The 22,674-nt window shown below is 53.6% G+C and overlaps 1 protein-coding gene across 1 annotated transcript in view; it reads right to left on the bottom strand.

The window, feature by feature from the left end:
- Positions 1-18: 18 nt before the first annotated feature.
- SAP30BP (SAP30 binding protein) overlaps positions 19-22,674 on the bottom strand; it is a 33,711-nt gene continuing 11,055 nt past the window's right edge. The window contains exons 4-11 of the mRNA XM_027080676.1: positions 12,842-12,884; positions 6,855-6,943; positions 4,639-4,730; positions 3,749-3,809; positions 3,317-3,368; positions 1,848-1,906; positions 963-1,047; positions 19-694 (exon numbers count right to left, since the gene is read on the bottom strand). Coding sequence (XP_026936477.1) covers positions 513-694; positions 963-1,047; positions 1,848-1,906; positions 3,317-3,368; positions 3,749-3,809; positions 4,639-4,730; positions 6,855-6,943; positions 12,842-12,884 — 663 coding nt within the window. The 3' untranslated portion in view covers positions 19-512. The remainder of the gene's footprint in view (positions 695-962; positions 1,048-1,847; positions 1,907-3,316; positions 3,369-3,748; positions 3,810-4,638; positions 4,731-6,854; positions 6,944-12,841; positions 12,885-22,674) is intronic.

Raw genomic sequence — 22,674 nt, 5'->3', positions numbered from 1 at the left:
AACTGGGGCCTCCCCTGCTCTCGGGACCCTGCCCGCCCACGCCAAGAGGCGTTCACTGGGAATGACCTCAGTGACTTCCTGGGCCACCTTCTCTGAGCAGCACCGCAGGCTTTGGTCATCCCCGTCAACCCTGACAATCCCAGCCAAGAAGATGGGGAGGACGCTTGAGCTTTCACGTTTGCCTGAAAACAGACTGTAGAAGAGGCCAGTGCATCCGAGATGCTGAGATGTAAGGATACGGTGCTTTTAACAGGGCGGCAGACCCCACAGCATGGAGGACACTGTCCACAGTGCCCCACTCTGCTGCAGCAACGTCTCTTCCAGCTGGAAGGCTGCATGGAGTCTCCTCTCGGGGTGGCACCCGGGGAGCAGGTCCCAGTCCTGAAATATACAAAGTGGCGCCTCCCAGTGGGCATAGGTCACCGGGCTGCACAGTCTCGTCAAGCCCCAGAGTGGCTCCTCCCCTTGAGGGAAAGGAGAATGTCCGAGCCACCCCGAGCTGGTCCCTCAGGTCACTGCTTGGCCTTCTTCACGATGGTGCCCACGGCAGAGATAACGGTGGTCTTGGAGCCACTGGCACTGGTGGTCACTGTGACGACAGCGGGCAGGGTGGCCGTAGTGGTGAGGATGGTGGGCTGGGCTATCGTCGTCACCGGGATGGCCGAGTCCCACTTGCTCTTTCTCTTCTGGGCGTCTGGGGTAAGGCAAGAGAGAAGCCAGATCAACTCCAACCACAAAGCAATGGCCCTTCCCAGTAGGCCGGCAGTCAGAGCCCAGGAGGCAGACACTGCAGGGCCCCTAGCCTCAGAAAGCCAAGGGGCAGCCAGTGAACGGGGACCCCACCCCAGGCTCCAAAGCGGCTCAGCACAAACCACAGCGAGGCCAGGCCCTGTTCCCCAAAACAAGGGAGGGAAGCCCTCGCTCCGTCTGTGGAGCAGCCGGGAAGCGGAGCCGCCGTCTACCTGCAACAGCTGTGCTGGCCGTGGCGGTGGTGGCGGCTGCGGCGTTGGTCGTGGTCCCTTTCTTGGTGCCCGTCACAAACTCTATCTGGAGGGCGAGAGAGAGACAAGCGTTAAAACTCGTGTAAAGCTGTGTGTCCACATCATTCTGCCACCTGTCTGCTCCCAGGGGACAGGAGATTGGCACCACACAGGAGGCACTGAGAGTCAGCTCTGCTCTGACTGTCCAAGGGTAGGAGAGGTGCGGGGGAGGCACTCGAACGGGGTTTAATCCCCTGAAGAGAGCTTCCCCAACAGACATCGGGCCCCTCCCAGCACCACTGTCTCTGCGCTCGGGCACCCCTGCCCGCCGCCCCACCTCAGGCCCAGGCCCCCGCCCTCACACTCCGTGGGAGGCGGTGCTGCTTGGGAAGCAGCGTACTCAGGATCCTAAAAGGAGGGGTCGCCGGGCCATGAGACATGGGACCTACAGGGAAGCACTAAGGCAGGCTGCAGAGGTCAGCTCTGGAAGCCAAGAAAGGCACAGCAGGTGCCCTGGGAAGGAAATCTCTGCCTTCGTTCAGGCCAAGAACACCTAACCTATGACGACAAAGGGAGAAAGCCCCCAGGGGTCTATGGCTGTAACGTGTGTGTGTGTGTGTGTGTGTGTGTAATGCAACTAACAGAAGATGCCAAGAAACCAAACGGAAGCAACTGGAAAGCGTCTTCAAGCTGACTTAGGGAGCCTTCAAATCCAGCACAGGGCACACCTAAGGCTGCTCAGCGCATCGTCAGGCGATGAACCAGTGGTTGTGGGGAGAGCAGCCTGGATGTCCCAGGGCTTAGCCAGCAGGACCCGTGCGCTCCAAACAGCTGCTCTCTTCATCAGGACTGCCGGCCACCACTTACTTTGGTTCGCTCCTTTTTGGCCTTTTCCAATTTGTCCATTTCAATCTTCTGGGCTTTGGCTATGAAGACAAGACAGGCAGTTACACAAGCAGCCGAAACAACTCCCACACGAGGAGGTACTTCAGGCCAAAGGACTAGCACCTGCTGCTTCCCTGGGGCTCTTGTCTGAAGCATCCCTTTGTGATGGGCACAGTCAAGCGCCAGCGCTCGGCCAGCAGGAAGCAGGGGCCTCAGCCTTAAAGGCCCCGAGGCTGGGGCTGTGCACGGCCGTCCGGAGGGGTCAGCCGTTCCCAGCTTCAGCTGGCTGGGAGTGCTGGCCTAGCGTGACTACCTTCTCAGCGACCAAGAGCAGCCAGAACCTTCAGAACCTTGGATTTTTATTTTTTAATGTATGCATTTTTTTATGCATGTATTTTTAAAAATAAATTTATTTATTTTTAATGTATTTTTGGCTGCGTTGGTTCTTTGTTGCTGCGCACGGGCTTTCTCTAGTTGCGGCGAGCAGGGGCTACTCTGTTGTGGTGCACGGGCTTCTCATTGCGGTGGCTTCTCTTGTTGCAGAGCACGGGCTCTAGGCATGCGGGCTTCAGGAGTTGTGGCACGTGGGCTCAGTAGTTGTGGCTTGCGGGCTCTAGAGTGCAGGCTCGGTAGTTGTGGCGCACGGGCTTAGTTGCTCCGCGGCATGTGGGATCTTCCCGGACCAGGGCTCGAACCCATGTCCCCTGCATTGGCAGGTGGATGCTTAACCACCGCGCCACCAGGGAAGTCCCTTAATGTTTTTTTTAATGTACGTATGTATGTATTTATTTGCTGCACCACGCAGCCCATGGGACCTTAGTTTCCTGACCAGGGATTAAACCCACGCCCCCTGCATTGGAAGCTCGGAGTCTTAACCACTGGACCACCAGGGAAGTCCCTAGATTTTTAGATAAAACGTTGTCAACTAATTCAAATTAAAGCAAGACAAAACTCATATGGGCCAAACAAAACACACCTACAGGCCAGATCTGGCTCACAGGCTGCTGGTTTGGGACCAGGCATCCGAGGAAATGGGCCCTTTGAAATTCCTCCCAGTTCTCCCAGATGCACCCCTTCCGAGATTGCTGCACTCCCACTGGCCCCTGCCTGGGACACCGTCTACACCTGCTCGGCCAGTCTCTGTGCACCTTCAAACCTCACCTCAGACCTGGTTTCCTCAGTGAGGCTGCCCCACCCCTGGCCCAATTAGGTGGCCCTGCCTGCACGCCCACCATCCCCACACCTGTCATCACTGAATCACTCCTTTAATCCTGTCTTCTGTGCTGTACTGTAAGCCTCATAAGTCAGGGATGGGGTCTGGACCTTTCAAGGCTGTATACCCAGCTCCTCAGACATGGCCGGACATGGAGGAGACCCTGAAATCTGTGCTGCCTGATGACTGGATGGATATACAGACGGATGGGTGAGCAGGCAGACGGACAGCTACGCACCTAATGCCTCATAGTAGGAGTCTTCGGACCAGCCATGGGGGTCAAACATATCCTGAAAAAGAAAAGGTTAAAGCTGCAGCAAAGGTTAAAGTGCCTTCCCTGGTCTTTCCATGGATCTTCCTGGCCTGGAGTCTCCTGCCTTCAAGGGCACAGGGGCTCAGCTGTTATCCCTGGTCTCTAGCCAGTCCTCCTTAGGATTATGAGGGCAAAGATGCATTTGTGCACAGGCTGTTCTACAGGGCACAGCGAGTCCATGCTCAGGCCCTAGCCAATCAGAGGCCCCGGGACTCAAACAAGAGAGACGGGGACTGCGCTCCTCAGCTGGCAGTGCTGCAGTGTGGACCTTTCAGTGGTGCCAGGCTGGATCCAGCGGGATGAGCACAGGGCCCTGGGTACCCTCTCTCACCCTCAGCCTCTGCGGGTGGGACATACCTTCGGGTAGTTGGTGCCGAGCTCATCAATCGCACAGAACTGGATGAGTTTCTCATAGATGCTGAAAGAGGAAAACCACAAGGCGCTGAGCAGGCCTGAGACCCGGGGCCCTGTGTGGCACCAGATTTCAAGAGATCAGAACCATTTGGTGCCTGGGCTCAGGTGAAGCCTTTAAATCCGGCCGAACTGTTCTAAGCAAGCTTCTGGATGGAAGGGGAAATGTCCACTGGCTTGACATTAAAAGTCACTTCTGGCCCTCCAGCCTCCCAGAGAGATGGACTGGGGCCAGTGGCCAGGAAGAATCTGGTGTCGAGGTGAGGGCTGCAGTTTCTGTTCTTAACCAGACATCTGACCTTCAGTGTGTGTGGTTTGGTCGGGGCCACCCCACTTAGGCCCACAGGGGCCAGGGCAGGTCTCGGCTATCTGCACACGAGGCTCTTTGCTGGCTGTGTCACTTGCTCGAGCACTGGACGGAGTAAGACCCAGACACAGTTCTGTTTCTCAAACCTCTCGCCTGCGCACAGAATCAACCACTTTCTAGAGGTGGGAGGACCTGGGGTGATCATCTGGTCCAATCCCCTCATCGAGCAGCAGCGGACACGGAGGCCTCGAGAGGCCACATGCTCTAGGAGCAGCGTGGGAGCGAGAACCCAGCCAGGCGCCCCCGCCCAGCCCAGGCCTCTTGGCTTCCACTCTGCTTTACGTGTTCGATCTGGCTCTTCCACGGTAAACGGTAAGCCTCGGCGAGGGGAATGCCGAGTGGGTGATGGCGCTTTGGGGCTCAGGTGTGATCTGAGCTGGGCCTCTCCCTGCCACCTCCATGGTGGCACCCCCGTCCCCCGTCCAATATCAACCACCCAACTGACCCTGCAGGCTCGTGGGAAACTCACCTGGGATTCCGAAATTCCTTCTTCCTTTGGATAATGTAGTTCATATCCATTCCCTCCTTTATCTTCCGCTCATAAAGCTTCTGGATCTTGTCCTGTGGAAGAGAAACAGAAGGATGACTATGACAGAACCCCACCGCCTAATGATCCCAGTCTGTGGTCACACGTGCTGTGTGGACATGAGGACCCAGGAGAGCCACAGAGCCACGTGAAGCCCTGCTCTGGCCATACGGTCTTTCACCACCCAGCCTGTGACCAGCACCGAGCACAGATAAGATAGATGGAGACCAGTCTGCTTTTGCTTTGCTCTCTTCTGACCCCCTTTGGGTGGTTAGTAGAGGGAAGAATAAGAAGCTCAAGGCAGAGAAGCCACAGCGAAGACAGTGAGCAAATCCCCACTTGGTTAATCAGTTCCTGAATCACCTGGAGAGGTTTCAGGCTTCAGTGCTGATGGGCAGGGCTGAAGGCTGGTATTTAATTTTACCATGGGGATGAGTCCTCAGCAGGAGATCCAGGAAGGCGGGAGTAGAGGTGTCACAAGCCTCCCCAGTGTCCTTTGAGGGGCAGCTCACAGATGGCCGGTCCCCACCACTCTATCAAGAGGCACCGTCAGGGGTCAAGAGGTCGTTTTTCATCCAAACTCCCCTCCAGGCCCCTACCCTGGCTCAATGGGAAACAGAAGAACCACCTGGCAGTGATCTGGGCCAGTGCCACAAGTGTCCCCAGGCCCACAGAGATGAAGTCCACAACAGATGGCATCAGGGCTGTCTGGCGCGTGAAGAGGCCCCAGGAACCCGGGTCTCAGGGCAGAGCCACCTCTGAGGAGCAGTCTTACCCAGGAAGGCTGGCGCTGGCCCAGGTAAGGGTCACTCGGCCGCCTCCCCCACTAGCAGCAGCTAAACACAGACCGTCCAGGAGGAAAACATTTGGGGCACTCTTCACCTGCAAGAGGAGGCGGGCAGGCTGGGAGGGCCTGAGCGAGGCCCTTTGGGCACATCAGGAGAGGTGACCCACTCCCTCTGTCGGAAGCCAAGAATGGCTGGAGGAAGCACTGAATTGCAGAGAAGTTCGTGACACATTTACCAGGGCAGGGAGAAGCCGGGTGTGCCACGCCTCCACATTATGTCTTTAAGGGTGACGGAGGGCAGCCTATCCAGAAGGCTTGGCAGATGGAGGAAGATCTGTATTTTACACAAGACTTTTCTGTGTCTCCCGGGCCGTCAGACGGGTCCTCCTGTTTCAGATGAACTAAAACGTTTGCTCAGTGTCATGGTTTCTACCACTAGGAGGATCGAAAAAGGAGAAATACTCTGGTCTTGAAGGCTGGGCCGCCTGTCTCCGCCTGGTGGACTGCTGGAGAGTTCTTACAGGCTGTGGACTGTTGCCTGGCGCAGGGGTGACTCGATGCTGGGCGGGTGGTAGGTGGTGGTGGTGGGGGACGACCTCAGCAAAGGCAGGAGACTTCCGGGAGGAGAAGACACAGTGAGCCGCATCTCCAGCCCCAGGTCCCTTTAGTCACCCGTCCATCAGCGTGCTGCGGGGGCTTGGGGTGTGGCCAGAGGCACCAGTAGAACCTACAGGATCAAAGGTAGAGCAGGTGGACCGGGCACCACTCTGGGGGCAGCCGTGCATGTCTGCCCTACTGTCACAAAGTCTCCTTCACAGCGGAACGTGCAGAGGGACAGGGAGAAACAACCACCGAGGCTGACCAGGAGGTGTAATCCCGCTGTCCCCTGAGGTCCTGCTCCCAAGGGAGTGACCGCACTCAACGTTCCATCTCCTCAGGTCAGGTCTGCACCAGGTTTCGTCAAACAAGAAGCCAGTGAACTGGCATTTTAGGAGAACGAGGACTGAAGTTTGTGCATATCCGTGCTTGTGCTTTTGCACTTCTATTTGTTTATTTTACATTCTGACAATCCCTCAGTTTCTTAGCAAAGTTCCTTCCGAGACGGTCCCATTGGCTCAGGGTTGCCCAGAAGAGGCATGTTGTTTTCTCTGGTAAGGACATCACTTAGGGCAGCTAGGGGCCCCGGCTGAAGCAGCAGAGGGTGGCGTTGTGTACAGTGCAAACTCCTGAGAGCAGCCTAAGGGAGGTCACCAGGACTGCAGGCTCCTTCCCACTCGGGCCATCCAGAAGCTTCTTAAAGTCAGACCGAGCCACACACCTGTCCCAGGCCTCCTGGGCTACATGGGCCTCAGCAGTCGAGCACTGTGCTTACCTGTAAGTGATTTGAGCATCTGCCGGGGGGCTCGGGCGGGATCTTGATTTCATCAGGTGACATGTTCCGGACTCTTTCAGAAAAGGAGGCTGTGGAAAGAACAGAGAAGAATTCTGTGGGTGGGTGGGAGGATTAGGGTGGGGGACAGACATGGACAATACCCCCCCACCGCAAAAAAAAGGCCGATAAAACATTTTCAAGGAGGGATACACACTATGAAACAGTAGAACAGGGTGTTTGGAGTAGCACTCCGAGGGGGTGCATGTGAGTTGAGATCAATTGACCAGAAGGAGCCGGCACGTGCCAACCCAGGGGAAGAGAAGGTCAGGCAGAGGGCACGAGCATAAAGATGGCGTGTGGCCAAAGGCTATGTCCTGGGGTGCGCTGGTGGATGTTTAACACCCAGCTGGGAGGTGGGGAGGGGCACAGCCACGACCTGCAGCATCTGCCCATTTCTGTGGTGTAAATTCTCCCCACGGCTAATGTCAAGCTACCAATGTGAAGTCGCTGAACTTGAGGCTGGGAAGAGATGTGCACACCGCTGGCTCATAACGTGACCAGATCCAGCCCCCCAGGGGCTCTGCCCCTGAAACACCCTCCCAGAATTCCGGAAACTCAGAGTTGCTTGGCGCCATCCTTCTCACCTCAGGCTCTCCTACCGAGGCTACAGTAGCAGTTCAGGTTTCCCTAGGCTTCGGGACTCAAAGCACTCAATACTGCCTTGTGCATAAATGACATTTACAAAAGGACCTGTTGGTTATTAGCTTAGGGCCCTTTAATGTTTTCTTAAATTAATTAATTTTTGGCTGCAATGGGTCTTCGTTGCTGCACAGGCTTTCTCTAGTTGTGGCGAGCAGGGGCTACTCTTCGTCCCGGTGCGCGGGCTTCTCATTGTGGTGGCTTCTCTTGTTGCGGAGCTCGGGCTCTAGGCACACGGGCTCAGTAGTTGTGGCACGTGGGCTCTAGAGCGCAGGCTCAGTAGTTGTGGCGCACGGGCTTAGCTGCTCTGCGGCATGTGGGATCTTCCTGGACCAGGGCTCGAACCCATGTCCGCTGCACTGGCCGGCGGATTCTTAACCACTGCGCCACCTGGGCAGTCCATGGCCCTTTAATGGTAAAACCAATCAACCCGCTCTTGGTCCACTTCGTTCTTGGGAACAAAAGGTCTGATTCTGAAGTGAAGAACCACAACTCCCAGGGGGCAATTCCCTTGGAGATCCGCCCCTGCCCACCCAAGCTTCTCTCTCTCTCCACTCCCCTCCGTGCTGCCCCTGCCCACCCAAGCGTCTTTCTCTCTCCACTCCCCGCCGTGCTGCCTCTGGCCACCCTTGCGACTGCAGAGCTGTGCTCTGGATCACTCAGACAATGCGCTGTTTGTTGTAAGATTCTGTATGTGCTTTTAAAACGTTCTCTCATGAAAAGGACTATACAGTGAGCAAACAGCAGGCGGAGTGGGGTGGGGCAGGATGAAAGCAAAGAATGCAGAATCCAGCACCAGTGACACCCGCAAGTACTGACTGGGTACCCCGTGTGCCTGGCCCCAGGCGAGACTTCTAAGCCCCAAGTGGCTGCCTGGACTGCCTGGGGATGGCCTAGCGAGCCTTCCCATTCTCTCCCAAAGCTGGGTTAATATTTTCTTAGCAGATAAGGTGCTTTGATTTCTGCTTCGAGCTTCACTAGCCTCAGCTGCTGCCCAAGGAGCCTGCACACACTGTAAACACTGAGGCTGGGGCCCAAGCCCAGGGACAGTCTCCTAACCTGGATACACATGCCGATTCTCACTGTTGGTGGATTCTCACTGGACATGCCCCAGGAACAGAGTACTAGATCTGCCATTTTGAGTGAAGGGAAGAGGACAGAGACTGGGTGACATACCCTGCTGCGGACTGAGACACCAGTGCAGCCCGGGAGCAGTTTTCACCACAGAACCATGCGCTTCTCTTTGCCCAGCACCCTCCTCCTGTCTCCTGTCTCCTGAAGCAAGGGACACCCAGATCTGGCAGGAGTTCAATCTCATCCTCACTTCCTCCTTCCTCCCAGCTCTGGGAGAGGCAGGAGGTCAAAGCCTGAGGCTCAAGCAGGCTGCAGAGGCCTGCGGAGAGCGGAACCAGCTGGGGTGTGCTGGTTCTCGCATTTCTTAAGCATCAGCAACAGAAGCAAGGGGGTCTGGGGCAGGCTTTGGGCCGCAGCAAAGAGGGTTAAGGCTTCCCTGGGGCGGAGAGTGTGTGTGTATGTGACAGAGAAGACAAAGAGTGCCCTCTGGCATTTGCCAGGAAAGCCTTTTGGAAAAACAGGGTGTGGCAATGTTGCCATTAGCAACCCAGCCACACTTGGGCTCAAATGGTGTACAGTGTGACAGGGAGAGGGAGAGCCCCTCCTGAGCTTGTGGGCTTGGAACTGGGCTAGGAATGAGAAAATTCCTCGGGAGTAGCCGGCAAATGAAGAGATACTTTCAGGAAACTCGGTACAAGTTTACCTCACAGATTTCAGGAGCAACCTTTCTGTGATTCTGCCTCTCCTAAGTCTCAAAATGAGTGGAAAGCAGAAGACATCAGACCCACATATATGGCGACTGAGCAGCCAGCCTCAAACCACCTTCCCTGGAAACACACCGAGACGTGTATCCAGGCACATGGGGGCAGCTCGCGTCTGCGGCTCTCCAGGTCTGCCTGGGGTGTTCTCGGCAGGCAGCCACACTCAGGATCCGAGGAGCCTGCCGTCAGCACGCTTCACCCCAGGTGCGTGCGTGCCCAAGTCCCAGAACAGTGCTGGTATCCAGAGTTGCCAGGTATAAATCTGCAAAGGAGCAGCTAGTCAGCTGGGCTTCTGGAATGGCAGGAGTGAAGGGACGCCTGGAGGTATTGTGGGGCTGGAAGCAGGAGGCAGCGGAGTGTCTCTGGCTCACTAGAGACCCAACTGGCTTACCACCCACGGCCACTGTTCCAGGCCCACCCACGGGGCACCAGTGGGGCAACTGGAGGGGATGGCAGGACGCCCACGCTCAGCTCTGTCAGGCAGCTACAGCGCTGGGGAGCCCTGGGCCAGCTTCTCTGCTTTCCTTTGCTCCATTAAACCTGGGGCTGTCTATACATATGAAAACGCTGCCTACACCAGCAGAGCAACCCAAGTCCCACATCCAGAGGCATGAATAAAAGGAGCTGGGGAAAAAAAAAAAAAAAAAAAGGAATAGCTGAGGGGCCTCCCTGGTGGTGCAGTGGTTGGGAGTCTGCCTGCCAACGCAGGGGACACGGGTTCGAGCCCTGGTCCGGGAAGATCCCACATGCTACAGAGCAACTAAGCCCGTGAGCCACAACTACTGAGCCTGTGTGCCACAACTACTGAAGCCCGCGCACCTAGAACCCGTGCTCCGCAACAAGAGAAACCACTGTGATGAGGAGCCCGCAAGCAGCAACGAAGACCCAACGCAGCCAAAAATAAATAAATAAATAAAATTTAAAGGAAGAAAAAAAAAGGAGCTGAGTTCAGGCAGAGGGGCTGACAATGACGGTCCCATGAGCAGAAGCCACTCTGCACAGGTCAACTACTACCTCCTCAGTGAGAAATGGGAAGAGGAATCCAAACTCTGAGGCTTAGAGCTCCACCTGTGTCCTCTGTGGGTGACTGGATTCAAGAAACTGCGGTGGAACTCTACAACGAGATAATATTAGCAAAAAAAAAAAAAAAACTATGGATATTCTCAAGGACGTGGATGGGTCTCAAAAACACTATGGGAGGGACTTCCCTGGTGGCGCAGTGGTTGAGAATCTGCCTGCCAATGCAGGGGACGTGGGTTCAAGCCCTGGTCTGGGAGGATCCCACATGCCGCGGAGCAACTGGGCCTGTGAGCCACAACTACTGAGCCTGCGTGTCTGGAGCCTGTGTTCCGCAACAGGGGGCCGCGACTGTGAGAGGCCCGCGCACCGCGATGAAGAGTGGCCCCCGCTCGCCGCAACTGGAGAGAGCCCTCGCACAGAAATGAAGACCCAAAACACAGCCAAAAATAAATAAATAAAAAGGTAATGTGAAGTTCTTTAAAAAAAAAAAAAAAGGTCTAAGAAGTTTATAAAAAAAACACAGAACACTATGGGAAGTGTAAGAAACTAGAAAAAACAAGCAAACAAACAAAAAAGCAACAGAAACCCCCCCCCCCAACAAACTGTGATTCCATTTGTATCAATGGTTCTCAACCAGGGGCAATTCTGCCCCCCAAGGCAATATCTGGCAGTGTCTGGAAACATTTTTCGTTGTCATATCTGGCAGGACGAGGGGGTTGCGATTGGCACCTAGTGGGCAGAGACCAGGGATGCTGCTAAAACACAGTACAGTGCACAGGCCAGGCCCCCACTGCAAAGAATTATCCAGCCCGAAATGTCAATCGTGCCAAGGCCAACAAATCCTGATTTATAAGAAATCCTAAAAAAGACAAAACTACAGTGAAGAAAGTAGATCACTGCTTGCCTGAGGCTGAGGGAGGAAATGTCTGCAAGGGGAGGGGTACGGAGGAACACTTTGGAGTCATGGAAATGCTCTACGTCACGACTGTGGTGGGAGTTAACACTAAAAGCTGACGAATCTTACTCTATGCAAGTTACACCTCAACAAAGCTATTTTCAAAAAGTGACAAGGAGAGGAAAAGTGAAAGCTGGTTGTGGAAGAAGTCGGGGCTGAGATGGCTGGTGCCCACACACATTCCACCGCTCGCCAAGCGCCGCCTGCAAGAGTGGAGGGCGCTGCCTTGTTGGGCTCCTGGGCCGGCGCCCCTGACCCCACGCTCCACCCCCAGCATCCTGGTGGTGAACAGCAGGGACTGGAGGCGAGAGGAGGCCGAGGCTCCAGTCCATCACCCACTTGGAGAAGGCCACGGGCTGCCTGGTGAGGCTGTGCTCTGTTCTCTCTGCCCGTGAAGCCAACTGGGCCACCGCTACAGCGCCATTTTCCAAGAGCAAACTCTAAGGTTTTAGGAAAATTTGGGTTTTTATAGGGTAGGAAAGACTCATATCCACTCATCAGAAAACTCGGAGATAAAGGCAGGATCCCACAGAGCACTTGGGCTGCTCAGTGTGGTCACGCTGCTACCCAATCCTTCCTCAGAAGACAAATATAATGAACAATTTTCAGTTCTTTCAGTCCGGAAAACCAGAATGGGTCCCTATCTCCCATCACCGGTGAAGGGATCCTATCCGGAGAAAGGTCAGGTTGGAGGGGCTGCAGGAAGCAGCATTTCCAGGCGGAGTCCAGGGCTTCCCAGGGCAGAGTAAGCACGTCTCAAAGGCTCCGTCTGGAAGCAGAGGAGCGGGCTCTGCAGGCTGCCTGAGAAGCAGGAACCTGCTTTGTGAAGACAAGTGGAGCAGGTGGAGAGAGGCGGGCACAGTCGCCACAGAGAGGGAGGGCCAATGCCCTCGCCGTGAGGCCGGTCCAGGCCCTGGGAGAGCCCCTCACAAAGTCTGCCGCCAAACTGAAGGGGCTGAGAGGCTTCCTAAAAGGATTAAGAGGCTGAGGTTAACACGGAACCTGGGATGACACGTGTGTCATTTTCCAGAAATGTAACTGCCCTGGCCAGTCCCACAAAGGGCCCCAGACCCCAGGGCTGTGAGGCATGTTCCCTCCTGGGGACAGAGCAGGGTGCCAGCAGAGGCCACATGTTTGCTCCTTGAGCCCGTGAATATGCCAGCAGAGGGGGATGTGGGGGGGCAAGGCCGGAGGACGGACGCAGGGCACAAGGGGAACGAGCTCCCAGCTGAAGGGGGCCCTGAATCCCTCTTGACAACGCTGGCAACTGACCAAAGCCCAGTGAAACGCACCATGAATCTGACTGTCAAAGAAGAATTGTTCCCTGGGTGTCTCATCCAGACGTCTTAGAAAATGCCAAAGGCCCTCTGAGAGCAGCAGAGCAGCTGCCTTGGCCGAAGCAGAGAGAAGCCACCTGCGTGGCTGGAAGCCGGTTGGCTCTGCGTGAGGCTCCCCGCCCCCCGCACCAGGATACTCACCAACTAATTCCTGGGGATCTCGCTTTTCTACTTCTGGGTTATCCTGCAAAAGAAAAACAGAAACACAAGGAGTAAGCCCGGGCCTCCTGACCCACAGTCACTCTCCTCACTGACACCACTCAGGACTTTTAAGGAAGGAGAAAAGGTGAAAGCACCGTGGAGAGCCCCAAGAGTGAGCGGACACTTCGGGGAATCCTGGGACCCCTGAACCTCCGAATACCCCTTCTTCCTTTATCAGAGCAGCTGGGATGCTCCACACACCTGCTTCAGTCTCTCCTCCACGGCCTCCAGCAGTGACCGGTACCCCTAACGCTGAGGAGAGCAAACACCAGCCATGCGACAGCTGCCCATCTGGATGGACCCTGCTCGCTGCTCTCCCCGGGCCCGGCCAGCCGCCCCAGAACACCAGCGCCTCCAGCTGGTGCCCAGGAAGCAAGAGGCGGCTACTTTACAACACGAGAATCGCAAGACCAAAACGCAAAAGACTGCTCCCAAGAGATATTTCTTACTCTCAGTTTCAGCAAAAAAAGAGAGGCTTTATCACAAGGGGGTAGCTCGTGGAACCCGGGGGCAGGCAGGCAGCGAGACTTCAACAAGTCACGGCACTGGCCCCAGGAAGGCCCGGCTTGGAGGCAGCCTCGCTCTGGCTCTCGCTGGCCCACCTGTCAGCCCTCCTTACGCTGGCTCACGGTCCTGCCAAAGAAAAGCTTTCACTGACCCTTCCTGCAAACCCCAGTCCCCAGCACCCACTCCCACACGTCCTTCAGTTCTAGCGGCGTGCAGAGCCCTAGGAGCAGATGTTTCTCATCGGACTGCTCTGGACTTGCTCTGGATTTCACCGCTCAGAGCAAATGCTTCATCTAAACCACATCAGCCCGGAGAAGGCACCGTCCCAGCCGTGGTCACACGCCCGGGCACCGTGGGCAGGAAGGCCTTTCCTTGCTTCTGCTGCCCCAAATGCAATGGCAGGAACGTACCTGTTTTCCCCATTTCTGGGGAAACCGAGCCCCTCAAACACAGTTAGGTCAGGGGTCTCAACTGCCATAACACAGTAATGATCACAGTGGCAGAAGCTGTGCTCATGAGATTGTTGGATCTCATGCCCCCCCCCACCCCCGCCTCTGGCTGGTGAGGGAGGAGATAAGACAGTAAAAACTCTGGACCCGATGGGCACGTGGAAACGGCCGTGGAGCTCTGTGCACTCCGCTGACACGAAGCAATGTTACACTGAGGTGACGTCTCAGAAGGGAAGGGGCAGGAAGACCACCCTCCCACCCCGGGCTCCACGCCAAGACCAGAGCAGCAGTTCTTAGCCCCCTTCTCCAAAAAGTCCCTTCTGGTTCTGGGACAGGCCAAAACCCCCTCATTCTTCGGCACACTGCAGTTATTCATTCGACCTGGATGGGCATAATGCCCAGGCCAGGTTGCTTAGCAAACGTCTCCTCCAGCCACCCGCCCCCGCCGATCAGGTGGGCAAAGCGGAGGTGCACCCAAGGGCTGCCGTGCCGAATTCAGGCTGGTTATCCATCAGCTGCTCTCCAGAGAGAGCCGCTCTCCACGGGTCCCACGACAGTCCCTTCGTAGCTGTGACTCTGGAGGAACCAATGTTAACGAGCATGGCAGTAACAAAACGTTGGACGGTAAAAGTTCCTTAAATTTTCCCTCTAGGGGACAGCTTTCTGGGTGCTAATTGTGGGAAAGCATCAGTTGGGTACATCCTTCCTCCCCTCCTGGGCCATTTGGCTGGTCGTACAGGACTGACCCATTAATTCTTCAAAGGCCCCCTAGAGCTCTTTCCCAAAGCACTGCCCCAGCCCCTTTCGTGGCCAAAATGCAAAGCAGCGAGGAAAGAGGCAAGATATCCACGTGGGAATTCAGCACATCTGCTCCAGAGGCACAGGAAGTTAGTCGCCAAACAGGCAGCTTCTCTTCAAAGGGGAAAGTACTTGTTCACACCAGGGGCTCCTCAGTGAGATTAAAGGGTGTGAGGCTCCCTGGGGCTCTCCTGTGCCCCAGCGAAGGGAGGGGGACGGGTAGGGAGAGGTGGGGATTCCTGCGTCTCTCAAGGCCCTGGCCTGGCTTAGCTGAGGTCTGTTTAGTCACGTCTCTGGGAGAAAAAGAAATGATGGGGCAGAGTCACAAACAGGAAGTTCTCTCCACTGCTTTCAGTCTTTTCTTTTCTGGCTCAGCTCCTCATTTCCCCCCAGGTTTATCTTTCTACACACGCCACAAAACAAAAAAAAATTAACTGGGTAGTTGGTTTCAATCTGCCAACTAGTCTAGTCTCTGGTTTTCTGCCCTCACAGGGTGCACACACACACACAGACACACGGACAGAAGGCGGCGGGTAGTGCCCAGAGTGCACCCCAAGTCCCCTGGGGCTATGGCCTCTTATTCAATCCCAAACCCAGCACCCACAGAAAGAAGTCCCACCCCACCTTCCCAGCAGCGGAATCCAGCTCCACACTATCCCCAAGCAAAGTATCGACCAATGGACCATGGACCCAACCGCGAGAAGATTTTCCTGCCTTGAGAGACTCCTGAAAGCTAAACGTATAAATTAGCCTCCACAGACTGGACGCCATACAATTCTGCACAAAGGTCTCCTGGAAAGACTTTGGAATCTGTCGCTGTCCAGATCCCCCATTCGTGTCACGTGTACCCGTGTGACTCCTAAGGCCCTGGAGAAACAAACAATGGGACTCTGTGACTCCTGGTGGCCACACCTCGTTACACTTTAGAATGGAATTCCTCCGCCCTCTGACGTGAACAAGCTGGCCGTGGGCCTGCTGAGCTCCTGGGCATGTGGTGTGGTACGGTACTTCCGGATCCTAAAGCAGCCTAACCCCCCACCCCCTGCCCTGACCCTGAGAAGAAGGGCTTGGCTCTGCCCCACACCAAAGGGCCTGAGCCACAGCATCACACGCTCTTGGAATGGAGCTGGGTGCAGGACTTGAAGTGATGCTGACGAAAGCCCAGCAACGAAGGAGCGTCGGGGTGTCCAGTGAGACCACTGAAGACAGGGGTCCAATACCCCAAAGATGCTTTTTAGAACCATTTATGCTCAACTGTCCATTGAAACAAGTTTCATCCAATGAAAGCAGCCTTGCGGGGAGGAGAGGGGGGTCCACATTCAAGACAAAGACCCAGAGAGACAGTCATGCCTCGGATACCAGGAATTCGGCACAAAAATGAACAATGCACCCCATGATAGTTATCTCGGAAGCCAGCCATGGTGTCAGAAAAAACAATGGATGAAGTATTTAAAAGGACAGAGCTAAGGAGATGGAAGGTTCACACCATTAAACTGCCAGTAGTTCAAGAAACTGGTTTTATAAAACCTGCTATAGAGAGAGTCTCAGTATATCCTTAAAGAGGCAGAAAGGGAGCAGCAAAGCGGATACAAGTAAAAAGGAACAAGAACCCACTCTTCCTATTCTTCCCCCAAAGCGGTGTTTCCGAAGGCACACAGGACACCTGTCCTGACTTGCGTGAATCCACCCTCCCTGGCCTCCAGGTGGATATTCAGTTCTTCAAAGAAATGAACTCAGCCTGGAGATCTATTTACCAGACGGCTGGATGTCTGCGTCAGCCGGGAGGCATGAAGCCCACAGCCCAGAGACCTGGCCAGACCTGGACGTGACAGCACACGCCCCTCAGACACATCAGGCTGAGCGCTTTTCTTGCCTAGGAGAGCATCTCACGTAGCAGTTCCCAGGAGAAAATACCAGGTAAATCGTTTCTGCTCTCTAGTTCAAGTCCAATTAAGACACAAGGAAAAACAAAGCAAAACAAAATCCACATCTTCCTAAGAAGCCTAGTGAGAAGACGGGAAAGGGAGGGGAGGAAAGAGAGCTCTGAGGCTTCTTCAGACTGTCTGCACCCCTCCAACCTCCCTGGGCTTCATTTCAGTCCCACCGACCGGGGCACGAGTGGCTGCTGCGGGCTGGGGGTCGTCCCTGGAGGACTGTGGTCTGAACCCAACACCGTTGACTTCTTAATCAACTGTGCCTGAGATGTGGAAGAATCTAACGGCCATGGCAGGGGCCTTGTCCTCAGGAATTACAGAATCTGAAATGTGGTTCCCCCTGCAGAGAATATAAAAGTCCGGCCACCGGCAAAACTATGACTGGAGCAGAGGAAGGAAGGAAAAACAACATGGCTCCATGAAGCAGGACAAGCTGCCATGTGAGCTGGGAGGATTTACTCAGCAGAGGAGTAGCAGCTTCTAGTGGGGAGAATGGACGTTTATTTACAGCCAACAATGCTTCATCAACCCTTCCTGGAACCAGCCCCACCAAGTGCACTCAAAGGTCCGGGTCCAACTTGAGACAAAGCAACATAGCTTCCGGCAGCTGGATTCTGCCAAACCTCAATGTCGCCTTTCCTCCCCAGTTCTGGGAGCATTAGGCACAGAGAAAGCACTCTGAACAGAGGGCAAAGGGTAGCCTCTCCCCGCTCCAGGGGAAAGAATGCTACAGACTTATGTTTTCTGTTGGATGATGTAATCCTGCATCTTAAAACTAGGGGACAGCTGGGGAGGCAGATTAGCAAAACAAAGCCTCCCAAATCTTCTGTCCTCTCAGACCTGGGGCTGCCCCAGGAGTTATAACACCCTAATGACATCTCACTTCATGAGCAGGGTACCCACTTAAAAATGAACCCTCACTGTGGCCTGAGGCGCCGGGGGCTCCCTGCCGGCCATTTCAGCACTCTGCCCCCACCCGGATCCTGGCAAAGCTGCTCCCTGGATCACCCCCTCCCCACTCCTGCCTAGTAAGCCCCATTCAGACTTCAGACCTTGGTTCAAGGAAGCTTTCCTCCACCACACCCGCATCTGGCCAACGAGACATCTGCCCTATTCTGTGCTCTCACTGTCTTGTTTACCACTGTGTTCCCAGCACCTGCAATAGTCAGTGCCCTGCCCACAACAGGTGTTCAAACACTGATGACAGACAGACACACAAACTTTCTCCCCCTCTCTCTCCTTTCTAATCGGTTAACTGCCCAGTGGTCAGTTTTTCTCCAGTCCAGTTTAGGGTTTCAAAGCCACCATCATCTGTAGTGCATTAACCCCCAGACTCCAAACCTTTTCAAGTCCACAGTTAATTTCAATGTGTGGACTCGATATAAGAAAGGGAGGCCATTGTCGGGCTTCCCTGGTGGCGCAGTGGTTGAGAGTCCGCCTGCCGATGCAGGGGACACGGGTTCGTGCCCCGGTCCAGGAAGATCCCACATGCCGTGGAGCGGCTGGGCCCGTGAGCCATGGCCACTGAGCCTGCGTGTCCGGAGCCTGTGCTCCGCAACAGGAGAGACCACAACAGTGAGAGGCCCACGTACCGCAAAAAAAAAAAGAAAAAGAAAAGGGGCTTCCCTGGTGGCGCAGTGGTTGGGAGTCCGCCTGCTGATGCAGGGGACACGGGTTCGTGTCCCGGTCCGGGAAGATCCCACATGCCACGGAGCGGCTGGGCCCGCGCATCCGGAGCCTGTGCTCCACAGCGGGAGAGGCCACAACAGTGAGAGGCCCGCATACCGCAAAAAAAAAAAAAAAAAAAAAAAAAGAAAAGAAAAGAAAGGGAGGCCAGCGGAGGAGCTAAATAAAGGGGCTAGAGCTGCAATAAAGGTTGATATGGGACAAGCAGGAAGGTGTGCATGTAGAGGCACCAATGCTGAATTAAAAAAAAAACCCTTAAATCTACCTTGTTGCTCCTAATCTTAAGACAAAAAAAGAATTACCGTATAGTTCTTAAATAACTTATCAAGCATTTATTATGTACCAGGCAATCAATGGGCCAAATACTGGGCATGTGGAATGAACAAAATTCAGTCTGGGGGGATGATTTTAGGGATCATGCTAAGCACTGCAGTGAAAGGTCTCATCTAATTCTCACAACAGGCTCATGAAATCGTGGGCAGACAATCCTGCTGCTCCAGAAGCCACTGGTGCGCCTAGGAAGCCCTCCTGAAAGCTTCAAGCTGATGGTCAAACGAGGTTTTCGGAGGCACATGTGAGTCACTTCAGGTTGCCAAGAAAGCAGCAACTCTGGAACTTTTGTTGAGATACCTCCAAGCTCCAGAATAAAATTACTGTCGTTTGACAGACACGGTTGGGGGTGTGGATTGAGAGTGGCAGTAACCCAAGACTTAGTGGAAGTCACTGAACCCAGTGCCGCGTGGGGGACAGCCCACCCGTGGCACAAATGCCTGGTGTGGGTTGTTCTACCCACACACCCAGGAGAGCCCTGGAGAAAGCCCATCACCCGCACATTTCCTTCGGCTGTATCCTGTTGGTCAGGATTGGGCCACTGCCACGGCAGGCTGCCTGCCTGGGGATGGAAACACTCGACTTATCACAAAAATGGGCGGAAGTCGGTGGGGCCACTTTGGATGCAGTGGACTCGCCTTCACTCCCAGCTCACTGCCGGGAAGGCTCAGCTCCCCAAGCAGAAAGGTTTCTACAGGAAAAGCGTTAAACAGGCAGCTGCCAAGACAAGCTAAGCCAGCTCAGACTGAAGCAAAGGAGGGCAAGGGGAGAGGAACAGTCTCTCTCTGAAAATCCTGCCTCCAGCGATGCCCACAGGGCTCAGCATGGCGCTGATGCTCTGTCACGTGGAACCAACCAGAATTCACGTGAAGGCAAAGCTCTGGCTGGAGCCACTTCTGAAGGGGATACTTTATTATCTGACTACAGCAAGCGTAACCACAGAGTTGATTCAAGACCCCTGAAGACCCTGAGTTTCTTGAAAGCTGTAGCAGATGCTCAGAGAGGGCCATTCCATTTCTCTCTCTCCCGCCCAGGGTGTCAGGTGGGTCGTGCCTGGGCAGAGAGGTTACCTCACGTCAAGGATTTGAGTCAAGTCCTCAGTGGTGAGGCCAGGTTGCACTTTCTTCTTAAGGGTTTTCCACAAAAACAGTGTCTCTATGCTTTGAGTTGGAGAGCTTGGAGCCAGACAAGGACAAAGAAGACAGCTTTGTGAGGCTGAGGACAGCAAAGCCAAGTTTTTTCGACAGCGCCACCCAATTACGAAAGCATTATCTTGCCTGGGGGGTCAACTGCCAAGCTGCAATGTTAGATTAACATCGGGGCAAAAAGCAGTGAGATGCCAGAAAGCCAGGAGTGTGGACATGCACACTGGTCCTCACGTACATACTGGTAGGAAGAGGATTAACTATCTGCAGGGCCAGAGGGAACGCCAGAATCTTTAAGGCACTGCTTAGGGAAAATTTAGTTTTCAATTGTATCCCAATGTTAAGAATACAAACGAGTAAATTCCTGTCAAATCCAGAAATCACACAGTAACATCTCAAGGGACATGGATTGAAACACAGAACGAAGGTGAGAAGTGCTGGATCCCTAAAGACAGGCAGCTTGCCTTCTGCATCATAAATTTCAAAAAGATAAATCATCACTGGGGAAGGCCCCAGCCACGCCTTGGTTAGTAATCCGTGGCATGTAGTCCCGTAGGGAAGGAAGTCTGTCAGGGCTTGCACGGCTGATGGGCAGGCGGACCGGGCACGTAGCGGCTCCTTCTCGGAAGGAGAACCGCACAGAGGCGGGGTGGGGCTTCTGGGGCTTCAGTTAACTGGGAGCGAGTGCAGGTCAAGAAGGCCCTGATGGCAGCTGCGGTGCAGCCAAGAGTAGGGGTGAGAGGGAGAATAATGGTCCTTCTCGCTCTTTGCAGGAGACCACAACTTCCAGCAATCACAACATTTCTCCCAGCGGTGTTCAGCTACAGATATAGCCAGGCCTTCTTAGGGAGGTGTCAAGACAAAGGACCTACCTTGGGTTTCTTTCAATCTGGACAAGACAGCTACTTCCACAGCCCGCCCTGTCTCTGTCTTTCTGTCTGCTGCTCAGTTCAGATCACCACCCAGACAGACTTGTAGACCCCAGCCTGGGGTGGGTGGGTTCTCCCCAGCATGGAAATTCTATGTCACTCACTCTGCAAGGGCAACCCCCGCCTTGCTAAAGACCAGGCCTAAAGAAGGCCACGTGGCTATTCACTGCGGTGAGAGCAAGGAAATGCCAATGTTAAATAAGCCTGGGCATTTTCAACAGTTCAAAGGCCTAATTACAATAGCCAGAAGTTAAGAGTGGATGTGGCTCATCTGTTGCATATTGGCTGAGTGCAGCTTTTTCCATAAATTTCGCACACGCATATGCACTAAATTGAGTGGCTGTCTAGCAGTCACAGGCGAGATGTTCCACTGAATGTTCAGTTGTTCCCAGGGGCTTTCTGGGCTGTTGCCAGGATTCTGTAGCCTGTAATCTGGTTGGCTATCTCTTTGTAAATGTACATATAACTCAATCACAATAAATATATAGTACTTTCAAAATTCGAAAAAAAAAAAATGAGTGGATGGCTCACAAGCCAGCAATGGTCAAGGGCCATTTCCTTCTCTGGTCCTAGGTGAGTCATGCTGTCATTTTTTTTTTCTTCTAATAAGTACTCAAAGGATCATGGGGTATGGAGGGTGCGGAACATGGGGGGCAGATAGGAAAATAAAACCAAGATGGAGGGACCAAGCATATATTCACACTCTAAACAGAACTCAGTAAAAGCTAACATACGTTATTCAAGTCTCATAATAACCCCATGAAGCAGATTTTATTATTTCCCTTTTACAGACGAGCAAACTGAAGCAAAATACAATGAAGCAGTTTCTTGCCCAATAAATAGCAACGTTGGAATTCAAGCTCCAGCCTGACTCCAAAGCCTAGAGATACCACTTCCCAACTTCTCACCTCCTCCCTTGAGACCAGGAGGCTGTGAATAGTCACAGTTTCTTCGAAGCCCTTGGTTCAACCACTGGGGAAGCCAACATCGAAGACCAAGGAGGTAAAAATTCCTCTCCAGGAATGACTCCATAGCAGATCACAGGCAAAGCAGGTGTTAAACCCTTGACTTAAGGGGAAGACGGCCAGATCTATTACCTTTTAACTGTACCGATCAGGGGAAAGAGCTCAAGAATCCATGGTGCCCCAGCGAGTAACGTCTGAGTTGACTTGAACGGAAGACAAGGTCCTGAGGACTTAATCATATACACAGTGGGTGCTGCCACCCCTGTCCTTAGCCTAGAGATTTCCTGGGGGCTTACAGAAAATATGCTACCAAAACCGAATCCTACGAAGCCAGCCTCCCTTACTGGGCGAACAATCCTGCAGACTTCCAATGAGAACTCAAATTTTAAAGAATGAGTTCTTTCTTTTGACTTGTGTAAAGAGCACGGCACACTTCCTGTCCATCAGGGAATCTCACTGGAAAGAAACTGCCTACATAACACTTTATTCGATAACAGTTACAAAAACATACATTTTGCTACTATAATGTGCCATTTTTGGATTTTATTTTAGCTAGCTGAATATATGAGAAGAACTAAGGGAAGTGATGTGAAGAAGTGTGTTGCTACTGACTGGTATTACTGCTAGAACAAAAGCTGGTGAATCTCAATCTTTTCTTCATCATTCCCCATTTGGAGGTATTTAGAAAATCACACAAAAAATTTCCCTACAGCAGTTTTATTGAGATATAACCCACCACTTAATTTTCAAGTGTTATTTTTTTCATTTGTGTCATGCTATTATATAATTACCCAAACTATAGCAACAGTGAAGATGTTGATAATACAAATGAGAACAAAACTGGATACAAAATATATATGCTATTATACAGGTAAACCTAAAAAGACAGAAGAATGAAAATGGCTGCACTGTTAGGATCATGGAATTAGGTGATTTTTTTTCTTTTCTTAAATATTCAATCTTGCTTCTCTAACAGGCTGACAATAAAATAGGCACAATACAAAAACAACAAAACCCTGACAAGATAACC

Source organism: Aethalodelphis obliquidens, unplaced genomic scaffold (genome assembly GCF_003676395.1).
Source record: "Aethalodelphis obliquidens isolate GAN/ISIS:26980383/991018 unplaced genomic scaffold, ASM367639v1 scaffold44, whole genome shotgun sequence".
Taxonomy (NCBI): domain Eukaryota; kingdom Metazoa; phylum Chordata; class Mammalia; order Artiodactyla; family Delphinidae; genus Aethalodelphis; species Aethalodelphis obliquidens.
This window is presented reverse-complemented; position numbering and strand designations above follow the sequence as displayed.